The sequence below is a fragment of the Neophocaena asiaeorientalis genome, unplaced genomic scaffold, assembly GCF_003031525.2.
Source record: "Neophocaena asiaeorientalis asiaeorientalis breed wild unplaced genomic scaffold, Neophocaena_asiaeorientalis_V1.1 scaffold52, whole genome shotgun sequence".
NCBI lineage: Eukaryota > Metazoa > Chordata > Mammalia > Artiodactyla > Phocoenidae > Neophocaena > Neophocaena asiaeorientalis.
Genome location: NW_020173927.1, coordinates 3983492 through 4005992, shown reverse-complemented (window position 1 = coordinate 4005992; position 22501 = coordinate 3983492). Strand labels below are relative to the sequence as shown.

The window sequence follows — 22501 nt, the reverse complement described above, 5'->3', positions numbered from 1 at the left end:
GTAATTAATCCAGACAGTACTATATATTTAAGTATAATGGTACACAAATGAGAATAGTACAAATTTAGAATATAATGAATAAGGAAAAAATAAAAGTAAACTCATGCCTTCTTGATAGTTGCTCTAAATAACCGAGATGAAGAAAATAAAGGAAAACTGAATGATTAACCAAAAAATAAGTCCGAAAAGTTAACACTAGATACTTAATATATATTAATTCTTCTCATTATAAACTAAGAATAAAATATTTAAGTCATATTTAAATTCTGACATTAAGAGCTTTCTAAGGTGAAATAGAATCCCCTTCTGTACAGAAGGCTAGCAGCAAATGGCTCTAAAGGCAACTAGAGAAAAATGGGATGTCCTACATTGGTGATGGACCCACAGGAGTTGCTGTTTTCCTCCATTCAGAAAAAAAGTAGAACAGAGCCATACTCTGGGCATCTCTGTGTGTGACCTGGGAAAGTTAACCTACTTATTTCCCTTCCCTCTTTCTTATAACCATCCCCTACGACTCTCTTGCCCATATTGGGTATGCTTGATTTTATCTGCCCCTATTTAGGATTATCTAACAGTGTTTGATTAAAATAATAATTAAATCAGAAAGCCTTCCATTTGTGTAAGGACATTACGATTTTCATGTGGTGAAAGGAGTGTAATGAATCACGTGGCATCATCTGTAAAGATGTCTGGCCCACGAGAGTATTTCATTAGGACAGTTTCCCTCACATCTTCCCTTTGAGAGGCAGGCATGCAGAGGGACGCTCAGTTTCCTCAGCACCGACCAAATTACCCATCTCAATAGCCTGAAAAACACCGAGTGGATGATCAGCGTACTAGCAAATCTCCTAATTTCATCTAAGGACTAATTTTTACATTGAGGTTTCTAGAGGAAATCAACCCAAAACCCATTCCCTAATCATTTGCCTAAAGAAGTGTGTTATAGAGTCAGTGAATGGGTGTTTGTTTTTAATTTTGATGGAAAATTCATGGAAAATCAAGGTTTCTCAATTCAACAGCAAGAAGGACTGTGGGATACCCATCCTTTATCACCTTGTGTAGGCTGCGGCTCTTCCATTCAGTCCTCCGGTGGTAATACCCATGCCATACCGCTCCCAGGACTCAGCACCTAATCAAAGCATCCCCTCCCAGGCCACATGTGAGCACTTGTGAAATCCCATGGGCTTGAATTGAAGTGGACCCTCCCATATTTTCCTAAAAGGACAAAAGCACAACCTCACCCTCCCTTCTCTCTCTCTTTCCTCTCTTGTGTCCCCAGGGATTATCTTACTTTCTGTACAAACAGGAGGAAAATTAGAAACACGTCACTGTAGTTAACTGAGCACCTGCTATGTCTTGTCACTTACATGGCTTTGTGGAAACCCTCAACAGGGCTTAAAAGTTGAAAGAGTCCATGGAGGCTAGAGGCAGCCAAATCGGGTTCAGGTCTTGGCTTCATTTTATCTGCATGTTTTATATTTTGAAGATTTCTACTTGCATAGACCTCCCAATAACCTGGATTTGGAAACTTTGAAGCATCTTTTACTTAGCTATCTTCTTGTGACCTTAATGTCTGCAAGGGGGTCTTTAAAGGAACCAGTTAGGGAATTAACGAACTGGGAGAAGATACCTGGGAAATCCCCCACCACTTGTTTCATTCCAGAAACATTACCTGGCATCAGTAAAGGAAGGATAATCCCATTTCCTAATCTGTTCTAATGGACCTGTTTCTCTATAGAAAATAAGATTTCCTGACAGTGCCTCTCATCTTCTTTTCTGACAGCTTCCTCTACTCTCTTTTTTCCCTTTCAACTCACTTTTACGACAGAACCATGGGATTTTATTTCAGTCATCCTGCTTAGTCGTGCCTCGGCCGGACTCTCATCGGGACATTGGTGATGTGCAAGGACTCATACAATGAGATGCTAAACCAAGAGTATCTGGGGGGATAGGAACCAGCTTAGCCGATTATGTCCTACTCTAAGATAAGGGCTTTTAGACATGGTGATGACTTCACCAGACTCTTGTTGACAGTGTAAAGGCATCAGAAATTTCTCAAAATTACATATGCTGCAATTTTTAAAAATCTACTTCTGTGATTTAATCGGTTCAATGCATTTCAAAGAGTAACAAATTTCAAACCTCTGATTTACTTACTCATGAAAAGGCTTATTCAGACGTGGCTTACAGTTATGTTTAATTTATCTGATATACATCATGCAATGTCTGGGGATTATCATCTTTCAAATGGAACTATTCATCTGTTTCACAATTAGAGTTCCTCAGACAAATCTTAAAACTGGTTTGTAAATCAGGCTCTTTCATACTTTCCCAGTAATGTTCTCTTCACCACCTACAGATATTTTTAGGGCTTAAACTTTAATTAGCTTAGTGGTTAGGTTTAGAAAATGGAATAAAGAAATAAAAATAAAATGGAATAAAATTAAGTATTAGCAACCTGGCCCTCGATTTGTTGACATGAAACCATTCATTCATTCATTCACTGTTCAGTCAGCAAACATTTGTGGGTGTCAGTCTGAACCTCAAACTTCTTGAAGCCACATGGGGAAAATGTAGAGACCTTTGCTAATTCTGTTTCTGAAGTGCATGATGAAACACCAATGTAATTGTTACTTTATATGAAAAGTCTTTAGTGACTTATTAGCATTAAGGCTAATTGAAACATGGTACCTCTGTACAGCTCAACCAAGGCGTTGAGCACTTACATTCTTCCTTAAGTGTGCAAGGCACCACGCTGAGTTCTGAGTCTATAATGAGGAATCATACAGACCGGACCTGTCCTTCAAAACGTGCAATCTGGAGGGAGGAATTACCGCACACCCATACATAGCATGCGAGATTATAAACTGTCGTATGTAGGCATTCATGAGAACTCAGAGAGGACCCCAGAAATGTGGCACAGAGGGTGCTGGGTTAGCTGCATTTTGAGTATCTGTCGTAGTCAGAGGTGGAGAGCTGAGATGGCTTTTGAGCATCAGTCATTCATATTACTCATCTCACTGGCTAAAAATCACATCTTTTTCACGGGAATTACTTCAAATTAGACATCCTCCATCCTTATATTCAAAACGTCCTTACTTATTTTGAATGTTAGAGTAAATGTGCATTTTACTTTTTTAAACTTTACCTAAAGGCTTGGGCTTGTCCTTCTAGGTCTCAGAGATCAACTGAAATTATTCTGGCTTTTTCCTCCCTGCCTTGGGTCACCTTTGAGCCAAGTTCATGAAACCACTTCTCTGTCTTTATCCAAGGCCTGGATAAATTACAAAACACATCCCCACTTTAGCCGTCTTACCCCCCAGAAAAGCAGAGGAGAGGAAAACAAGTTCATCCCCTGGAGAGGGACCAACTTCCTCAGGAGGCCTGTGCGATGTTCACCCCATCCCTTTCTTCAAGAGCCCCCAAAGGTTCAGGGTAAGATGAAGAAGTCCATCTTGTCCACTCTTCCTGGGGAGCAGGAACCCTTCCCTGTCCCCAGAGCCCCACAGTCCTGCACACACACCCTCACTGGGGGCATTGGGACCCATCCTAGGCCCAGCCCCTCTCAGGCTCCTGTGGTGGTCACGTGGTCACGGATGGCTCCCCCTCCACCATCCTCCTGCATGGGGAGGGAGGTGCACATGTGGGTTTCAAGTCCTGCTGCCCCCTTCTTATTAACCAAACTTGGAACCTTAAAGATGGGTAACACCTGCCTATAGCAAAATGAAGGGCATGTCCTGCTGTCATTTCAGACAGGTCAGTGTGGTCAGGAAAATCAGATATCGGGCCAGCTTCTTGTTAAGCAGAACAGACACAAGGATGTCACGGGCCATCCATAAATGGCCATCATCACCACCCTCCAAGCTCTGGTGCCTGTTAGGGTGTCATCATGCCAGGAAAGCTGTCACTTAAGCACACCTGGGCATCATTTAGACTCTAGCAGCAGCTCCCAGGAGTTCACCCTCTCTGCTTTCCTGGAGTTATCTTCCTTCTTCCACTGTCAAGGTCCTTCAATGTGCAGGCATTCATGTCTGTACTATATCTAGCGCTTACCACAGAGATGATGCATGCTTCTCGTGAAAACACATGCTTCGTTTATGGAATATTTTCCAGTTTCCTGTGTAGTTTTGCTTAAATGATGGGTTTCTTTTCCTTTATAAAAAAAAATGATAAGGATTTTGTCAACAGCTGGAACTCATTCTATTGTTAGAATTACTGAAAACTTAGATATTCTTTGATATAATCACAGTCCTTTAGACTGAATACTCCTCGTCCAGATATTTTGGCAAAATGTGAAAATTTTAAAATGATTTCCAAAGATCTGGCAAGAGCTGGTTTCTGTAAAAAGATAAAGGTAGAGCTTCATCACATTGCTCGTTAAACTCACCACCTTCCATGGCTAGGGTTCAGCTTTGGGCTTTCCCCAGTTAAAGGATTATTCTCTCTTTTTTAATGTATTTTTCAAATTTTATACTCTTATTCTCTCTTATCTATTAACATGGATCATTTTAGAATATTGGCCAGCTTGATTCTAACATTCCTGTGGACTATGAGATTTTTCTTTCTGACAGATAGTTGAGAGATTGGAAGCACAGTTGAGAAATTGCTTTACAGATGTGCCCCCAGTCAGAGAAATGATACTTGTGTCTCCGTAAACATTCAGCCAGGTGGCTGAGGAGACCCCCAACCCACATGAAACTCGTCTGAAAGCATAATTATCTAAAACCTAGTGTAAAAATAGAGCCCAGAAACCCTAAATACCACTGGGCATATGGCTGTCTATATTTTTATTTTCCCAGAATATTCAGATGTTTGAAAACAAAGGAAGAAACATTTAAATTTGCCTTTAGAGTTTACTATTGTTTATATGGGGAAAGTAATTTTAAATTAAAACCTCGAGCATCCCTACCACCTACAAACAGATTTGACCTCCAAAATTCATCATCTCTTGGGGCACAGCTGAACTTTTAGATTCGTGACCATTTCAATGTGGGATAAAGTGGAGTGTCTAGTATCCCCAGGCTAAATCCCTGTGAAAATCTTGTCTTTTGGAAAATGCTGTGACTTGATCTGAGAGGCAGAGCCAGGAGTGTTTTCCGGCATCCTCATATCCATAGGCAACTAACTCCCAACCTAGTCAGGGCCTGCATTGATGCCTGAGGGTCTTCACCCTGGGATGGTGGGTGCCGGTGTGTGCCATCTCCTCTTTGATGTCTGAATGTCTCTAAGGACCCCTTCAATTAAGAGAATATGCAGTTGAGCCTGGCCATTTCGACTTTAGTAGTCCAGAATTTGGGCATCACTGGTCCATCCCGTAGGTACCTGGCATGTAATGTTTCATCCATTCACCTATTCCTGTCCATGTTGAGAGGGAATGCCTGCAACCTGAGAAGCCCGGCCTGCAGGCTCCCAGCCTGTGGCTAGGAAGGATGCCGACCAACAACCGGCCTTGGCTTTATTTCTTCAGTCTCGATTTGACTTAATCTCGGTGAAAATGTGCAGAGACATCGGAGGCAATTCTCCTTTTAAAAATGCAGAAATGGAGGTAAATGGCTATAGTATGACTGAAAGGATATTGTTTTCTATAGGCTCCCAGGTCAGTCTCTGCAGAAAGCCCGGGATCTGGGCATGCTGCATGGAAATGAAAAAGTGTCCTGCAGAGGAAAGAATTTGTATTATGCATCCTCACATCTCATCATCCCTACATGCTATTGTGTTGAGCAATGACGGGATTTTTTTTTCCCCCTTTCTTTGGTTTTGATTTTTTTCTACACTGGTTTCAATTTTATAAGCTTTCTCAATGTTTTAAACTTCTCTTGGGTCTGTGGAAGTGCTTTTTGTAGGTTCAGTGTTCCCTGCGCCTCTGGTGTGCCTTTGCTGTGCTCTGCTCACCAATGGTCAGCTCCAGGAGGCCCTCAGGCAGCAAGCCGTGGTCCTCACCAACCCCAAGCAGCACCACCCTCAACTTTCCTGTCCGGATATTTGTCTTCATGGGTGACGTGTGTACATGTCACTGCATTCTCTCTGTGGTTTAGATTCTGTGACCGTGATGGGATGGTCTAGGGTGCTGGTTGGTTGGTGATGTTTGCTGTTTGTTATTAGCTGCTATGTGCTCAGGATCCAGCACATCCCAGGCATCAAGTATATACTTGTTGAATGAACAAATGCAAGATATCAACCGCTTTTCCATTTATAAATATGCGAAGGCCAGAGATGGAAATGGCGATGCAGGGTCAGCCCGCTGTCACCCCTCCATGGTGGCTTCCCCAGGGCTGCCCCTCAGGCTTCTCATCCTTCTGCTCCTGGATGTAAAGAAGGGAGCATATCTGAAAGTGAATTGAAATTCCCTAGAATCCAAATTCCCTTGCTTCTAGCCTTCTACTCAGCTCCCAGTGAAATAGAGTTAATTGTCCTCCAGTATATAAAGAGTTCTGAAACAGAATATATTATGAATCTCTTTCCTTCTCAAACAGGAGTCAAACAAAAGCTTAAAATTTCTACACGTGCATGTCACATTGGATAGAAAGGCCAGGCCAGCAGGTGACCTGTCATGCCAAGGCTAGAACATGCAGTGTGGGGTTTTGGCCAGACTGTCAGGGATCGAGTCCTGGCCCAGCCTCTTTAAAACTCGTGAGCTCCTTAAGCCTTTTACGCCTCAGCAAGCCCATCTATAAAGTGAGGATAATAATGTAATCACCCGTATAGGGTTCCTTTATGGATTAGAGGAGAGAATACCTGTAAAGCTCTAACACTTAGTCTGGCCAAGTAAATGTCAGATTCTATTCTTTTCCATTAGTGTTATAGCTTTGCTTAAGAAATCGGACTGTTTAGGTTACTAAACTCTTAAAGCAAGAGGAAATTACACAATGATACTAGGCACGTGGCCCCAGGCAGGGGAGGTGAACACGTTCCTCCCTATTATGGATTGTGCTGCTGTCTTCAAGGTCCTGTGTGTTTTTTGCACACTGGTGTGTTCAGGCATGTGTGGTGGACACACACACTTGGAGAGGGGCATGCAGCATGTCTCTGTGTGTCTCTGTGTGCCCATGGGGTGTGCAAGCTGGTAGCTGCCACAGTGAGTGGACAAAGCATGGCCTGCCCTTTTCCTACCAGGATGGGACAATGGCCAGTGGGCAGGACTTTGGGGCAGCTCAGGAGGAGGAGTGGGGAGAAGGGTACAGGAAGTACATCCTGGAAGCTGCAGTTTCCAGCATAACAGACGAGTTTACTCTCTTATGCAGCATTTAAAGGAGATGGAGAGAAATGATCCTGTGAAATGCTTTCTGGTTCCCCAGCCTCATGCATGGAGCGTGCCCTTCTTGGGAGGACTCAGGTCGCCACGCGGAGTTCAGTCCAGCCCGTGGTGTGATAAGGCAGCATGTGGTCCTGTCCACAGGGGCAGCCCTGACCTTGCAGAGCCCTCGGCCCCCCACTGAATGCCCCAGACAGTTAGGCCACTGGTTCTGAAACCTGTCCTGTGGAGCTCCTATTTTCCCTTTCTCCACCCAGTCTGCTATCTTAGCATCTGACCTTGACAACATGCCAGCCTGTAACCTTTTCAGACTCACGAACTGAGAACTTTGGGTCCAGGTAAATGCTGAACCCAAGATCTTGAGTGTACAGAGTATATGCATATTGTGAGTGAAAGTCTCTGACTAAGGACCTAAGAAAAGCCCTTTGGTACACAGGCATAGACGTTGCACACAAGCATGAGGGCCGTTTCTTTTGCTTAATCTTTAGTTCACCATTTTTTCTTCAAGTGAGGTTATGGGATGGTTGAAATATAGGTAAGCACAATGTAATGAATAGACAACAGAAAAGCAGGAGTTTGAGAGAGATTTCAGAGGCAACTCATAAGGGAGAAATGATCTGATAAGAACCATACAGAAATTAAGAAACAAAATCAGGAATATGAAGAAAGAAATGCAGATGTTCTCAGCCACGACTGTGGGTTCAGATTTTCAGATTCTCAAGTGAAGCAAAGACCTTCTGTTCTCATGGAATTTTCTGCAGCCCTGGATAAACTGTGAAGAATGGTTTCTCAAAGCGTAACCAAAACCTTTACAAGCAGCCTGGCCATGTGATACCTGGGATGCTCCCTAAGAGCTCAGATGTAAGAGTCTGGGCACAGCCCAAGGAGCAGAGCCCTGATGTGGAGTCTGCCTTCCATCCACCCTCTACTGAAGAGGGAATGTGAACAGGCCCAGAACCCTTCCTTCTTCTTCAGTGCCTGTGTGGGTGTGTGCTTTATGGGGCCCCTGACGTACTTTCCAGTTTGACTTTCTGTGTCAATGGACAATTACCACGTGGATCAAAACAGAAACCAGGATGTCAGCTTCCCCTGCTCCCAGCTCCTCCCTCCCTGGTGCATCTCTTAGGCTTTTGTTGCTGAGCTTTCTTGGGGGCAAAGAACAGGAAGGGGAAGGGGAGGCCCGAGCAGGTAGGCAGACAGGCTGCAGGCCAATATGAGGTCAGGTGAACATCACCTGAGAGGTCAGGCCCCTCCTGCCTCATCCTGCACTGCCCGGTGTCCTTGAGAAAAGACTGCCCAGGATGTCAGAAAGAAGGGATGTGCATTTTCATGAAGGCCCAAATCTGTACACGTTGGAATTATAATTCATTACAAATGTCACAAACATAGAAAATAGGGAAGACAAATCTTCCTCTGACCCAAGGTCACTGCAAACCTTTTAATAAGTCCTGTCCCATCTCTTCCTTATGTTCCAGTTTACGTGTGTGTGCTCTCTTTCAGAAGTTCGTTAATGATAAACTTTCCATGTTATCACATCACTTGTATCCTTCCTTTGCAGAGAGTTCCTCCTTACATATTAAATCAATAGCTCATTTTTAATATGGGAGTTCACATTCTTGAGCAAATACATTCAACCATTATTGATGCTTTTGTTGATCTAAAACAATAAAATAGCTAGTTATTTTACCGGCAAAATGGGTTTATCAGGGAACAGCAAAGAACTGCAATTCTGGACATGCAATTTATGTCAAACCACAGGCAAGTCCAGAGAATAAAGGAGAGGAACATTCTTTTATAGAGGAGAAAAGGAAGTTGTGATGGGCTGTTATAAATGAAAAGTCCATTGGAGGAAACTGGGAGTTTGAAGTATAGAGACTTTCCATTGGCTGAGCTGTGCAGTTTCTTACTGGCTGGACTGTTGCCAGACAAGGAGAAATTCTTCCTTCCTTCTGCTGGTAGTAAAGTCATAACCTTCCTCCTGTTGGAGATGCAAGGTACCTCTCTTCTTGTCAATAATGCAGTTGACATCGAGTGGTGGAGCATGAGAGCACCCCCTTCTAGACTTCCCGTTCCTTTTTCTGTTTTTTTTTTGAATGTAAGGGACCTGAATGACTCTTTTTTCTTTGAAAATAAAGAGTATTATTCTTATATAAATTTAAAAATGACCTCTCTGTATGTGGTTCTATACTACAGTTTTAGGTAAGGTGTCATCATTTAAAGTGTGAGAGTCTAGTAGCCAATAGTTTACCTTCACTAATTCAACCAATGTTTATTGAGTACCTCTTCATTTTGTGTGTCAAGTACTATGTGTTGAAGGGTTTACCATAAATACTCATGAATTTCACACTCTATGCATTAAAACTTTAGTATTATCAGAATATTTAATCATATTTTCTTATTAATTTTTTTGAAGACTATAGATTACTTTTTGAAAGTAAGAATATCTGTGCAACCCCTACCCATATAAAGAACTGGAACATTGTCGGCACCAAACCAATTGCATTTTATGTATGTATGTATGTATGTATGTATTTCTGGCTGTGTTGGGTCTTTGTTGCTGCGCATGGGCTTTCTCTAGTTGCGGTAAGCGGGGGCTACTCTTCATTGTGGTACACAGGCTTCTCATTGCAGTGGCTTTTCTTGTTGTGGAGCCCGGGCTCTAGGCGTGTGGGCTTCAGTAATTGTGGCACACGGGCTCAGTAGTTTTGGCTCGTAGGCTCTAGAGCATAGGCTCAGTAGTTGTGGCGCAAGGGTTTAGTTGCTCAGTGGAATGTGGGATCTTCCTGGACCAGGGATTGAACCCACTTCCCCTGCATTGGCAGGCAGACTCTTAACCACTGTGCCACCAGGGAAGTCTCTCATTTCTTATTTTATGTATGTGTGCTTATTGTTTATTTTCTTCATTAAGTTAGTATGTCAGTGACAGTTTAGCCAGGAAAGCAGAAAACACACTAGGCATTTCAAGCAGGAAGGTTTTTAATATAAAGGATCATGTACTTACAGAATAGCTGGAGAAGTTGGAGGAGTAAAGGTCAGAGACAGACCCATGTAGCTCTCAGTTGCTCTGGCTATTAAAGAGGTGGAAGGTGTGGAACATTCCAGAAATTCCTGGTAAGGATTAGAGTTAAGCCAGCATTGGAGCAGGTGCTTCCCAGGAAAATGTCTGGAGACTACTGCAGACCTCACATCTGCCAAAGCCAGTGTTTATCCTCTCTGCCAGGGACATGATGCTGTGGCTCTGTCCACATCCTGTGCTCGTACTTCTCATTGGTGGGATCTCCCCGACAGCCTCATAGACAAGAGATGTAAAGACTGCAGTGCTGACATGGAGCCCCTGTAATTGAGGGAAGAGCAGGAAAGAGAGGAGTGAGCTGGGTTGTAGGTTGTTATGCTTGAGGGTAGCCCCCTCCCCCAAAACATCAGCTCCTGGATTCACCATTTTCTCTCCCCTAACATATTAACTTCTGCTTCACATTTTTGTCTGCATCCAAATATACTGATGTCTGTTCATTTTCTAATATATTGACTTTTGTTCCAATCTATATCAGTTCCTTCTTTCTGCTTCCTTGATCTATCCTTTCTTTTAATGCTGTAATTAAGTATTGGCTTCATTTATTTCCATTCATACCTATTTTTATCAATATAAGTATTTAAGGCCATGAAAATACCCTCTGAATCTTACTTTTAGCTACACACCGTAAATTCTGTTTTATAGCATTTTTGCCATTTTCTTAAATGAATTTTGCTGTGAACCTGATGACCACTCTCCTGTTTTGTCCTACTTCCACTAATTGCTTAAAATTTCCAGGCAACACTCTACATTTTCCCTTTCTTCCTCATCTGCTTGTGGCCCATCAGTGTCCTCCACTGAAGACTGTACTGTCTTTCAGAAGGAGCATTTGGAAATGTGCGCAGGCATTTTAGTTGCCATGATGAGTGGGGGCGGGTTGCTTTCAGCATCTAGTGGGCAGATCCAGGGGTGCTACAAGTCTTATGATATGACAACCATGCTGCACAAGTAATACTGGTACCTAAAATGTCAGTAGTGTCCCACTAAGAAAAATGAAAGGTCTCCAGTGTCACCAGCTGAAAGAATTAACTGACAGGGCTTCCCTGGTGGCGCAGTGGTTGAGAGTCCGCCTGCCGATACAGGGGACGCGGGTTCGTGCCCCGGTGCGGGAAGATCCCACATGCCGCGGAGCGGCTGGGCCCGTGAGCCATGGCCGCTGAGCCTGCGCGTCCGGAGCCTGTGCTCCGCAACGGGAGAGGCCACAACAGTGAGAGGCCCGCGTACCGCAAAAAAAAAAAAAAAAAAAAAATTAACTGGCAGAGTCAGAACTTGGACATGCATTGGACAAATTCAGTGTTTTTCTTTGGGTTATATTTTTTCTATCACATTGTTACTAAATTATTCCATGAATGACTAGATCTAGATTTCCCTCTTATCCGATTAACCGGTAAAAGTTTGGGACTTGGCTGACACCAAGGTCAAACAAACGTCTCCACTAAGAAAGAAAAATGAATACATTAATAAAGTAAAGTTATGTTTCTATTTCAAAGAAAAACAATTTCCTATTTGCTTGATCGAGAGCCTGTACCTCACTCAGGACCATCAGTGTTCATTAAGGCCTGATTCTTTGTTAAGACTTGAGCATAAGCATTGAATTTCACAAGTCTTCAATCTCAAAACTGGAAACCAAACTGAAGACATTATTCATAGAGTCACACCTAAAAAGCCAGAAGATTTTGGTTAAAGAATTTTTTTAAAAATTGACTTTTAAATTGTCATATAAATGGAGAGAAAAGATTAATTTTCCTTCTCTACTATTAGAACTGACAACCAGCAGTTTTAGAAAATGGTACTCTTGTTCAGTAGGTCCTCATGTAAATTGGGTCATTAAGATTATCTGGCTTAATTTCAAGGAGTTCGCAGGATTTAATTTAATGGAGTTCACAAGATTCTCTACAGAACAGCTTTAAAATGACATGTGTTTCTTTTTTTTAATTTAATAGTCTCTTATTCCCTGTTAGCAAGTGGAAAAGTAGACTCATAAAACATTGATTCAGATTTCGTCTCTGCATTGATACATGGGTCAGTCATCAAAACTGTGCCTAGTTCATCCTAAGTACTGTATAAAGAAGAGAATATACCCTTACTTGGATGATTCTTTTTGCCAAATATTATTAACTCACTACAGTCATCCTTCCCTGTTGGTTCCAGGAACCTGCATGGATACCAAAATCTGCAGATGCTCAAGTCCCTTATATAAAATGAGGTGGTATTTGCAAATAACCTATGCACATCCCCCCACGTACTTTAAATCATCTCTAGATGGCTTATAATACCTAATAGAATGTAAATGCTACCTAAATAGTTGTAAATACTTGGTAAATGCTAGGTAAATGGTTGCTGGCACAAGGAAAATTCAAGTTTGTTTTTTTAGAACTTTCTGGGATTGTTTTTCTGATTTTTTTCCATCTGTAGTTGGTTGAATCAGCAGATTCGGAACCCTTGGACCAGGAGAGCTGACTGTATTAACTTGCTGGGGCTTAGAAGTTACTGAATATAATGAAATTGGTCGATGGCTGAAAAACTGCCTAATAAGTGTGGGAGCAAATCAATCCAGGCAGGTTGTACTCTCCGCTCTCAGGAAATTTGATCTAAGGGATGACACATATATGTCCACTGAACTTTGACATTAGGTTCACCATATAATGTCTTACCCAAACCTGGATGCTACTGAGAGGGAAAAGGGTTGCTTACCATTTTTCTAGGACGAATGAGCACAAACCTGGGCTAGCCTGGCAGGAACTGTCTTTACTCACAACACTCCGGACACCAAATGTGTGGGTTTTGTCCACACCAACCAGCATTGTTAGATTTTCCAGCTTCCAACGGGGTGTCCTGCATTAATCTAACTCCGGTACTAACTACATAGAGTCACCATCAGACCCCACAGGTGAAGGGCTCAGTCCCACAGCACTGCTCCCACTTCAGATGCCATTTGCATGCCATTTGCATGCCAGGGCACCCACACTTCTGTCTGACTTGGCTACAAAGCTGTGGGTTCTACACTCTCCTACCCACTCCCCCCCCGGTTTCAGGTTCAGTAATTTGCTACACCAGCTCACAGACCTAATGAAGGCACTTTACTTACTTACTGTCACTGGTTTATTGTAAAAGACACCAGGGAACGGCGAGATGAAGAGATACACAGGGAGAGGTTGGGAAGGGTTCTGGACCCCATGAAGCCGGGGTGTGCCATCTTCCTGGAAGCTCTCTGAACACGTTGTTTAGGGGTTTCCATGGAGATTTCATTACACAGGATTGATTAAATCATTGGTCATTGGTAACTGAACTAAATTTCCAGCCCCTTTCCCCTCCCCAGAGGCCCAGGATTGGGCTGAAACCCTCTAATCATGCCTTGATGCTTCTGGGGTCCAGCCCCGTCCATAAGCTGTGAAGGGACCCCGCCACCCGCCAGCTCAGCGGCACACAAAAGACACTCCAAAGGTTCTAGGAGCTGTGTGCCAAGAACCAGGGACAAAGACCAGGTATTTATTCTTTACTACGTGTATATCACGGCTCTGTGACCTGAGACATAAAAGTGGTGGCCTTGGATATTGCATAAAGCGCGGTTCTCAAAGTGTGGTCCACAGGGCAGCAGTGCCAGCAGCACCTGGGCATCGGTTAGAAATGTAAATCCACAGCCCCCACCCGACGCCTGCTGAATCCAAGGCTCTGAGGTGGCCAGGACTCTGTGTTTAAACTACCAGAGAATTCAGATGTGCTCTCAAGTCAGGGAGCATGGGAGTTCAGAGGCAGGGGGATGTGGGTCTGACTTAAAGGGATAAGAAGCCTTCTGCCGGGTGTGGCAGTGGGGGACCGTATTCCAGGTAGAGAAACAGCTGGGAGTCAGAGGACCAGGGGGGATGTCGGCATGACAGGGATGCAGCAGAGCTGGAGGACAAGGCTGGGAAGTCTCCAGCTTAAAAAGAGAAAAACAAACTTTTAACCTGGGAGTGGCATGAGCATATGTGTGTGTGTGTGTGTGTGTGTGTGTGTGTGCGTGTGCGTGTGTGAAGGAAGTATCTGTGGTATCAGTCCAACAGCTGGACTTGAAGGAGGAATGCCTGGAGTAAGGCATGGGCGTGGGGGGCAGGGGACTACAAGACTGATCCCTTGAACACACAGAGACCCGGACAGGTGGGGCTGGAGGAAGCCTGCTTTGAAATGGATGTTTATGTATTTGTGCATCTGTTAGACAGCCAGGTCTGTGAGTCCAGGAGGCAGCCTAGGGACATAGGGGCTAAGAGCGGGTGCAGGGCAGGAGACGGGGGCAGGTCAGTAATCCATCGCCACGTGCAGTCAGGGTGATGCCCAGGAAAGCGCCTCCAGGAAAGTGGACGAGGGCGAACCTGTGCAAGGCTTGGAGTGTAGGACGTGAGGGACCTTCCTCCAGTGCCCATCACTGCGTGTTTGCGTCTGTTCTGTGTGTGACGTGGTGACAGGGCACACAGCTGGCTTGGTACCACATCAAGGACCCTGAAAGAGATGGATTTCCGATATGTGCTTCCTTCCACAGTGAAGCCCAGCAGGTGTCAGTGGGTTGCGTTGCCTGATGTGCCTCTTGGTTCCCCCCGTCCCCAGGAAAGCTGTGGCCACGAGGGCTCCATGGCCTTGCTACACAGGTCACCAAGCCCATCTTTGATTTTACTAAATCTATATATTAGAACAAATGCCACGGCTTCAGTCTTAGCAGAGCCTAGAAATATTCTTTTTTATTATCATTCTTCTGCCTCGTGGGACTGAGGTTCACCTTGACCTTCTTCCCGTTACTGCTCCGGGACACTTGCTGTATGTGACTTAAATCTTGTTCTTTCATAGAAATACTCACTTTCAAGTTTCTCAACATGTTTAAGTAAATTTTCTTAGATTTCTGCAGAAATATTCCATGACCTTTATCAAAGTCACTTTTAATATGCTGTTCCTGATGAGAGACCATTAAAATCAGGAAGATACAGTTGTGAAATCCTCACTGGGGTGCATCAAATAAAAACTGTTTAACTTGGTTAAAATATGATTGTGTCAAGTTGGCAGAGAGCTGAATAATCGCACAAAACCACAAGGGTCCTATGTCACCTCTGATGTCCTCCATCAGCACCGACAGGGCCATACCCAAGGCAGGAAGTGGTCTGGGGCTCAGATGAATGAGATCTGTGCTTGGGACCCAGGAGGGCTCTTTTCCCTCTACTGATCAGGGAAACTGATTCTCTAGAGAAGGGAACTTTCCCCATCGACTTGCCTTATTCCTTTCGACAACGCAAAGCCAAATGTCAAACTTGTTTCCACATATATCTTAGAGACTTTTAGTGTTCTTTAAGTAAGGGACTCGGTTTCATAGAGAACCGAGCATTAGATGCTGTTGAGCATGGAGTTGCCAGCCTGTGGCTTTGGTCCTCTGAAACCATGTCTTGGGTCCCTTCCTTTATGAGACACCTCTGGTCATCTGCCTGTGGGGACCAAGTTGGATGCAGGTCATTCTGAGCAGTGCAGCCTTGACTGCAGTGGAAGTAAAACAGATGGGCCTCATGGACAGGAGGACTGCATCCATTTTCCAAGCACAGCAATAAAAATCATTTTAAATCTTAATATTAACTGTGCTAATTTTTAAAATCGACACTGGTTTCGTTCTTTTTCTTTCTTTTTTTGTGTTCCTTTTCACTGAATGAACTCCTTAACTTCATCCTTCAAGATATATATCTATTTACAGCCCTTTTGTATTGTGGTAAAATATATGATATATATTATATATGATATAAAGTGTACCATTTTAACCACTTTTGAACCATTTTAACCACAAATGTCACCACCATCCATCTCCAGATCTTTTCCATCTTCCCAAACTGAAACTCTGCCTATGAGACACCTCCCCAGCCCCTCATCCCCCATCCCCTGGCAACCACCCTTCTACTTTCTGTCTCTGTGATTCTGACTAGTCTAGGTACCCTGCTGTAAGTAATGGTTCCTTTTTAAAAAATTATTTATTTTTTGGCCATGCCCTATGGCACGTGGGATCTTAGTTCCCCAACCAGGGAACAAACCTGCACCCCTTGCATTGGAAGGGCAGAATCTTAACCACTGGACTGCCAGGGAAGCCCCATTGGTACCTTTTTCAGTAAATTTAATGAATTGAAGTATCGAACATATTGAGAGATGCTCAGAAAGCCTGAGTAGCCCTGGGGATATAAATGGAGCTGAGAATCAGACCAACTTTCATTTCCGTTGACCTCATTTGAGGCAACATCCGAGCCATTGTTGTGAAAAGGTCACCATCCGGCTGCAACCCTGGAGGTATTTTGCTCTGTGAATTCTCTGGTGGGGAAGCGCTTATCACTTTGTTGTCTGTATTTCTTTCTGGTTTATTACCGATCATTTCCTCTTGTGCCCTCTCACTGAGAAGCACAAGTGAGTGTACTTAATATGGGTTTGTTTTGAAAAAAATGTCCGGTGTTTCCAATTCCGGAAACAATAGAAAAGAACCAAAAGATTGTTTTGTCAAATATATGTTGGCACCCATAACAAGACACACGTTAGAAGATGTTAAAATGTAGGGGGAAGATACAAGCCATCCTAGAATTGATGCAATTCCCTGATAGAAATCACCAAGACAGGCCAGAAAAGTAGAATATTAGTAGTCAGCCAAAGGCCATTAATGCAAAGACGTGCCAATACAGTAAAGATTTTTTCAGGAGATTTCCTTAGCTCTCCGTCTGCCTTTTACCACAGGGCATGTTTGTGAGTCTTCACTGTGCACTCCACTCTCTCACAGGGCAGATGAGCACCAGAGCAGGCTGCTACAGAGACCTGAGGTTCCCGGTGAATGCATCACTCTGCAGCCCCGACACCCGGCCTGTCACAGGGGTCATGCCTTGCAAAGTGTCCGCCTGTCCCCCCAGGTAAGAACTGCCATGTTCCTCTGAATGGGTACCAGGGTTTGGCAGATATAATGCTGAGGCCTTGGTGCTCCTGAGTCTGGGGAACGGAAGTGCCAACCACTGCCACATAATCCGTGACAGCAGAGGCAAAAGGAACAAGAACTGCCTGAACAGGTGAGCCAAATAAAGTGCGCCGGGGCTGGAAACAGCCTGCAAGGCCTTGTCAGTGGGAGCGAAGGTCTCGTAGTAGATGGCGCTTGTTCTGTCTTACTCAGTGCAGGCTGTGGGAGGGGTGGTGTGCTGTGGACGTAGGAACATTCTCCCTCGCAGCCTCTATCCCCTTCGCTGGCGTTTCCTTTTCTTACTGAGTGAAACCTGTTAGAAGAACCCGCTGGCGAGGCCTGTCCAGGCTGTAGAGGGAATGTGGACGCTGCACACTTGTGGGACGGGCCACAGAAAGCAGGGCTCTGTCGTCCTACTCACCTGTCCCCAGTACTGCCGCCCCTCCACGTTTCCGAAGAAAGCTCAGGTTCCCTGACACGGGGGTTGGGAAGGACCCCTAGGAGGCAGCCGTGGTCCTCTGCCCTGCCCTCCTCAGCCATCACTCCCTGGGCTTGTCCGTAGTCTGTCTGCTTCTCACTTGCTTCATCTTCACAGAGGGGCTGTGGAAATCATCGGAGTAACATTTTTATGGGATGAAAGGCCCGCTAGACCCTTCAGACGGCGGAGGTACCCGCCACAACACATGTGATCTCATACGTCCTGATTTTAAAGATCCACAGGGGGTGGCTCTGTTTGAGCTGAGCCTCAAAAGCAGAAAGCTGGGTGCCTCCCCCAGAGACAGTAAAACCCAGGAGGGAGGGAGGCACCGTCTCCCTTCTCTCTGAGTTTGTGGGTCCCTGGTCCCTCACTTAGGGTAGAGATGGCGGACACAGACCAGCATCTGAGAGGCCGGGACCTTGCCCCCCACCGCTGTGAGGGGAGCGGGGCCTCCTTGGGAAGATGTGTCCTCTCAGAGGGCCAGTGGCCCGACTCAGCCGGAATCCTCGGCTACCACGCCCCACAGCCTGGTAATGAGCCAGAGAGATGGGTCAGTATTTGCAAAAGGAATTTAGCGCCTGAGGCCCATCACCCACCGAGGCATTGGAGGCCCACCTGGGGGTTTTTCTGGGACCGAAGGAGCTCCTGGAACTGATACCCAACCTGGTCCTCGCTTCACCCGTCAGCGATCCTGCAGCTAGCCGGGCGCCCCCACGGTCTGCGCAGGGCTGGACGGCAGACAGAAGCTCAGCCACTGTGGGCTCCTTCTGTGCTTGAAGCGACACGCCAAGTGCACACCGTCCAGGATGGTTTACGAAATGAAGCCCCCGGTCAACCAAGGAAGATATAGCACAGCACCACTTCTGCAAAATGAACCTCCTGTCTGAAGGAAACAAGGGGCCAGACAGCCAGGGCTCCCAGGGTCCACTGAGGTGTTGCACCAACTTGACCCCTTCTCCCCAGACAGCTGGTTCTGCACCTGTGTTCCAGGTAACACAGCGTGGACCTCACTGTGACCTCTGATCATACATCTCCAAGGAGCCTTGGGGAGAAGGATGTTAAGAGCACTGCTGCAGGCACTGGGGTTCTCTTTCCATAGTGCGCCGAGTTCTTACTAAGTCAGAGGAATCCAGGGTGCCTCAAGGCAACTAGTTAACAGTGTTGAAAAGCCGAAAAACCTCACTAATTTAGACAAAGAGGGGTGTGTCTGTGCGTGTGACTTTTATGTGCAGGGGAAACTAAAGTTACTGGTGACTTGGGACTAAATCCATCAGAATGTTAAAGCTCAGGCTGATTGGGAATATTTAGTTCTTGCATGGAATCTCTCCCTGGGATCGTGTGAGTGGCTCATCCCCTTGTAGTCCAAGCTGCCCAGGCGGCTTTGGTGAAGCGCATTACAAGGGACTCAAGTGAACACTCACCCCAGCCCCGGGCTAAGTCACCCACTCCTCGGCTTCCAGCTTCGTGATTTTAAGCATCCCATAACTCAGATGCGAAGTGGTGGTTGGGACACCCTGAATAGGCCCCTCTGCATCTCCAAACCGTGCAGGACTCAGCCCAGGATGCAGGAGTGGCCGGCAGCCCTGAGAGGGCAGGGGAAGCAGAGGCAGCCACGGTAGCCAGAAACTGATGCTTCTCCGAGGACGGCCTCCACCCCGTGGTGTGGGGAGAAAGCTGGGGGGTCCCCTCCCTCCCTCTCCTGGGCTTCCTCCTTGTACTGAACCCTTAGGGGAGGCATTTAAGTGATGCCCAGCTGCTGTCTGTTCAGTGTTACTCCAGATGGCAGGCTGCTTCTACCAGCGTCTGGTCCCGTGTAAGTGCGCCAGAAATATCACTTTCCACAAAGGTCACTTATGGGATTGGATTATTGGTTATTGGATTTCAGTGATAGAACTCTAGCATACCTTATGTGGTCAGGCAAAACTGTCCTTACTCTCAACCATTATCCATGACCATCATCATCATCTCTTGGGTCTGTTTAGATAAATCTTTGTTCCTGGTACAGAATTTTCATGCTCATTGATTCCAGAAAATCTCTCCAGGGTCAGATGTTAGTTTTGTCTACTGTCGTATCCTGAGGGACAGGAGCTGCGCCTGTCTCTCAATAAATGCTTGTAGAATTCAGGGATGAACCAGGGCCCCATGGGCCAGGGCAAGAACTCCAGGCCTGTGGCATGGTCTCAGGAAAGTGGCTTCACCTCCTGGTGCCTCGGTTTCCTCAGCTGTGAGTTGACAAAGAGAAAACACACAGACGTATGCCCTAAGTACGAAGCTCTGTGACCCCACTCCCCCTTGGGGGGTCTTGTAGGTGAGCCCAGCCAGTCCTGTTTGTATGCTGCCATTGAGAAATAAGACGCTGCTTCGTCAACTCTCTCGTAATCTGTAATAAGCCTTATTTGTATTTTTACACGTGTCTCTCACGTAAAGTGCCCGCCCTAGGACAGCCTCCTTCAAGATCTGCCCCAAGAGTGAGAGAGCTTGTATTATTCTTGATGAGCCATAGCTTTAAGGACTGAGGTCTCATCAGATGCTTTCGGTCACCAGAGCCGCCTGTGGCCATTAGCATCCATGTGAGTGATCGCGCTCCCTGACTCTCCAGTCCTGTCCCAGCCTCTCACTCCTGCCGTCAGCAAGGACTGCCAGGCAGCGCTCCTCCATGCACATTTCCTCTTTCTTGTCTTTGTTAATAGAACCCCAGACACACACACCCATGCTCACACACATTCTCACACTCACGCTCATGCACGGATGCCCTGGTGGACGTTCCCCATCCCCCTCCTCGATCATCGTCAGCCAATGGGATGCGAGCCGAAGAGATGCAGGTGCCTTTAAGGGAGTCCTGCAGAAGCTCTACTTCCTCCCCTCCTGTCCCCTCTCCTGAGCAGTAGCAGAGCTGGCCTTAGTCAGCTCCAGACCCGACAAAGCATGTGGAGTCACAAGACAGCATCCCTGATGACTCCCTGGGGCAGAGCTGCCCCCCTCCGCCCCATGTCTCCAGCCCAGCCCTCCATGTGAAGGGGAAGTGCTCCCTCCCATGTTTGAGCTGTGCTTCCGTGATCTCTGTTGGGGCAGCTGAGCCCTCTCCTGCCTCCTACCTGCTGCCCCTGTGACACCTTGTTTCTAAACACCCTGCCCTGGCCATGACCTCTTTGTCTTTGCAGCTCCTGGGCTCCCAGATAGATCCATGCTCGAGGTGTCCTCCTGTCTCACCAGGTGTCCAGGCTTTAACCCCCTTGTCCAACTCCACTTGCCCAGAAAACCCAGCCTGGCGACACCTCTCTCATCACTCACTCTGCTGCCTGTGGAGCTCGGGAGCTTAATGCTGCCAGAAGATCACAAGCCCACGTTCTCACTCTGAATGTACGGTCACCGGCTTCCCTGGCCGTCCAGGATGGCAGGCAGTCCTCTCACCCTTCCCTGGGCATCTGGTCCCTCGCAGGACAGTGATATTACATCACCTCCTGTCTCCTCCAGCTTTCTTATTCTCCAGCCCACACTCTTGGCCCAGGACCTCAGACCTCAGAGATGGGCTCAGGCAATGGCCACCCCCTCCTTCCACCAATGCCACCTGAGACACCCCCATCACTCTGCCTTCCTTCCTTCACGCTGGACCAGGGTCCTGCTTCTCCCCAGGAAGCTTCATAGTTACGTCTCTCCTTCTCCTTCATGCTGATGGATTCCTTCCAAGAAAGATTTTTAAATGGGTGTTGGGTTTCCTTAAGCAAGATTATAAATGTATGTATATTTGTATGCTACTAGTTTTTCCGGTAGGTCCCCTGTTCAGCCCACTGTTCCTCTCACTTGGCCTCCTCCCACCCCAGGGACCCAGAGCCAACAAGTTCTCTGGATTCTTCTATATCTTATATTCTGTACTTAACTCATTGGTGTAGAAGTTTACAAGTAAACTCTGTCAAGAGCTTTGTGTGCAAAGAAAAGGCACAGCTCAGGAGCAACAGGATCAGTCTCGAGGAGACTGGAAGTGGTGCATGGGAACGGCCTGTGGAGAACACAGTGAGGGCACCCAAATCACCCCAGAAAACCCAGAGGCCCCCACCTTATTGAGCTCTTTGATTTATACATCTCATATTTTTTGATATTTATATTTCCTCTGAAAGAGAAAGCTTTGGGAGACAATAGAAAGCCTGGCAGTGAAACTAATGCCAAGTGTCCCTGCTGGGAGACCCCTGAGGAGGACAAGAGGGGCGCCTGCAGGGTTTCTGCTTCACCCCCAGCCAGTTGCAGGAGCCTGATGACAAGCCAGCCCGCAGGTGTCTATGGTCCGGGTGGGACAAAGTTTCCCAGTTCCCAGCCCACAGCTCTTCTGCATCCAAGTCCTTTGGTGGAGTGGACTTAGCATGCTAAGGGGCTAGAGCAGCATAGCCCATGCCTGCCAGCTCGCACCTGGTCGGAGGTGTGAGCTGAGCTGCCACCTTGGTACTCCCACCTGTACATAATCAGAGCAACACAAGGTCAGGATTTGTTGAGGGAATCCACGTAAAAGCTCTTAGCCCAGTACATGTTCTAAAACACTCAGTAAATCTTGGCTGTTTTATTTTTTGCTGCAAAAGGAGAAACAAGTTCACATTAGTTATTAGTCTGTGAAGCAAAACGATCAATGACAAACACAGAAGAATGAACCTGTATTATATGCCTCAGTCCTTATGGATTGTCATTTTAACAGTTGAATTGGGAAAATAGATCTTAATTTTTTTTTTTTTTTTTTTTTTTTTTTTTGGGCTCGGGGGCCCCCTCCCTTTTGTGCCTCCCCTC

At 45.9% G+C, this 22501-nt stretch overlaps 1 protein-coding gene across 1 annotated transcript in view; it reads left to right on the top strand.

The window, feature by feature from the left end:
- ADAMTS16 (ADAM metallopeptidase with thrombospondin type 1 motif 16) overlaps positions 1–22501 on the top strand; it is a 174710-nt gene that overhangs the window by 105864 nt on the left and 46345 nt on the right. The window contains exon 21 of the mRNA XM_024752503.1: positions 17086–17212. Coding sequence (XP_024608271.1) covers positions 17086–17212 — 127 coding nt within the window. The remainder of the gene's footprint in view (positions 1–17085; positions 17213–22501) is intronic.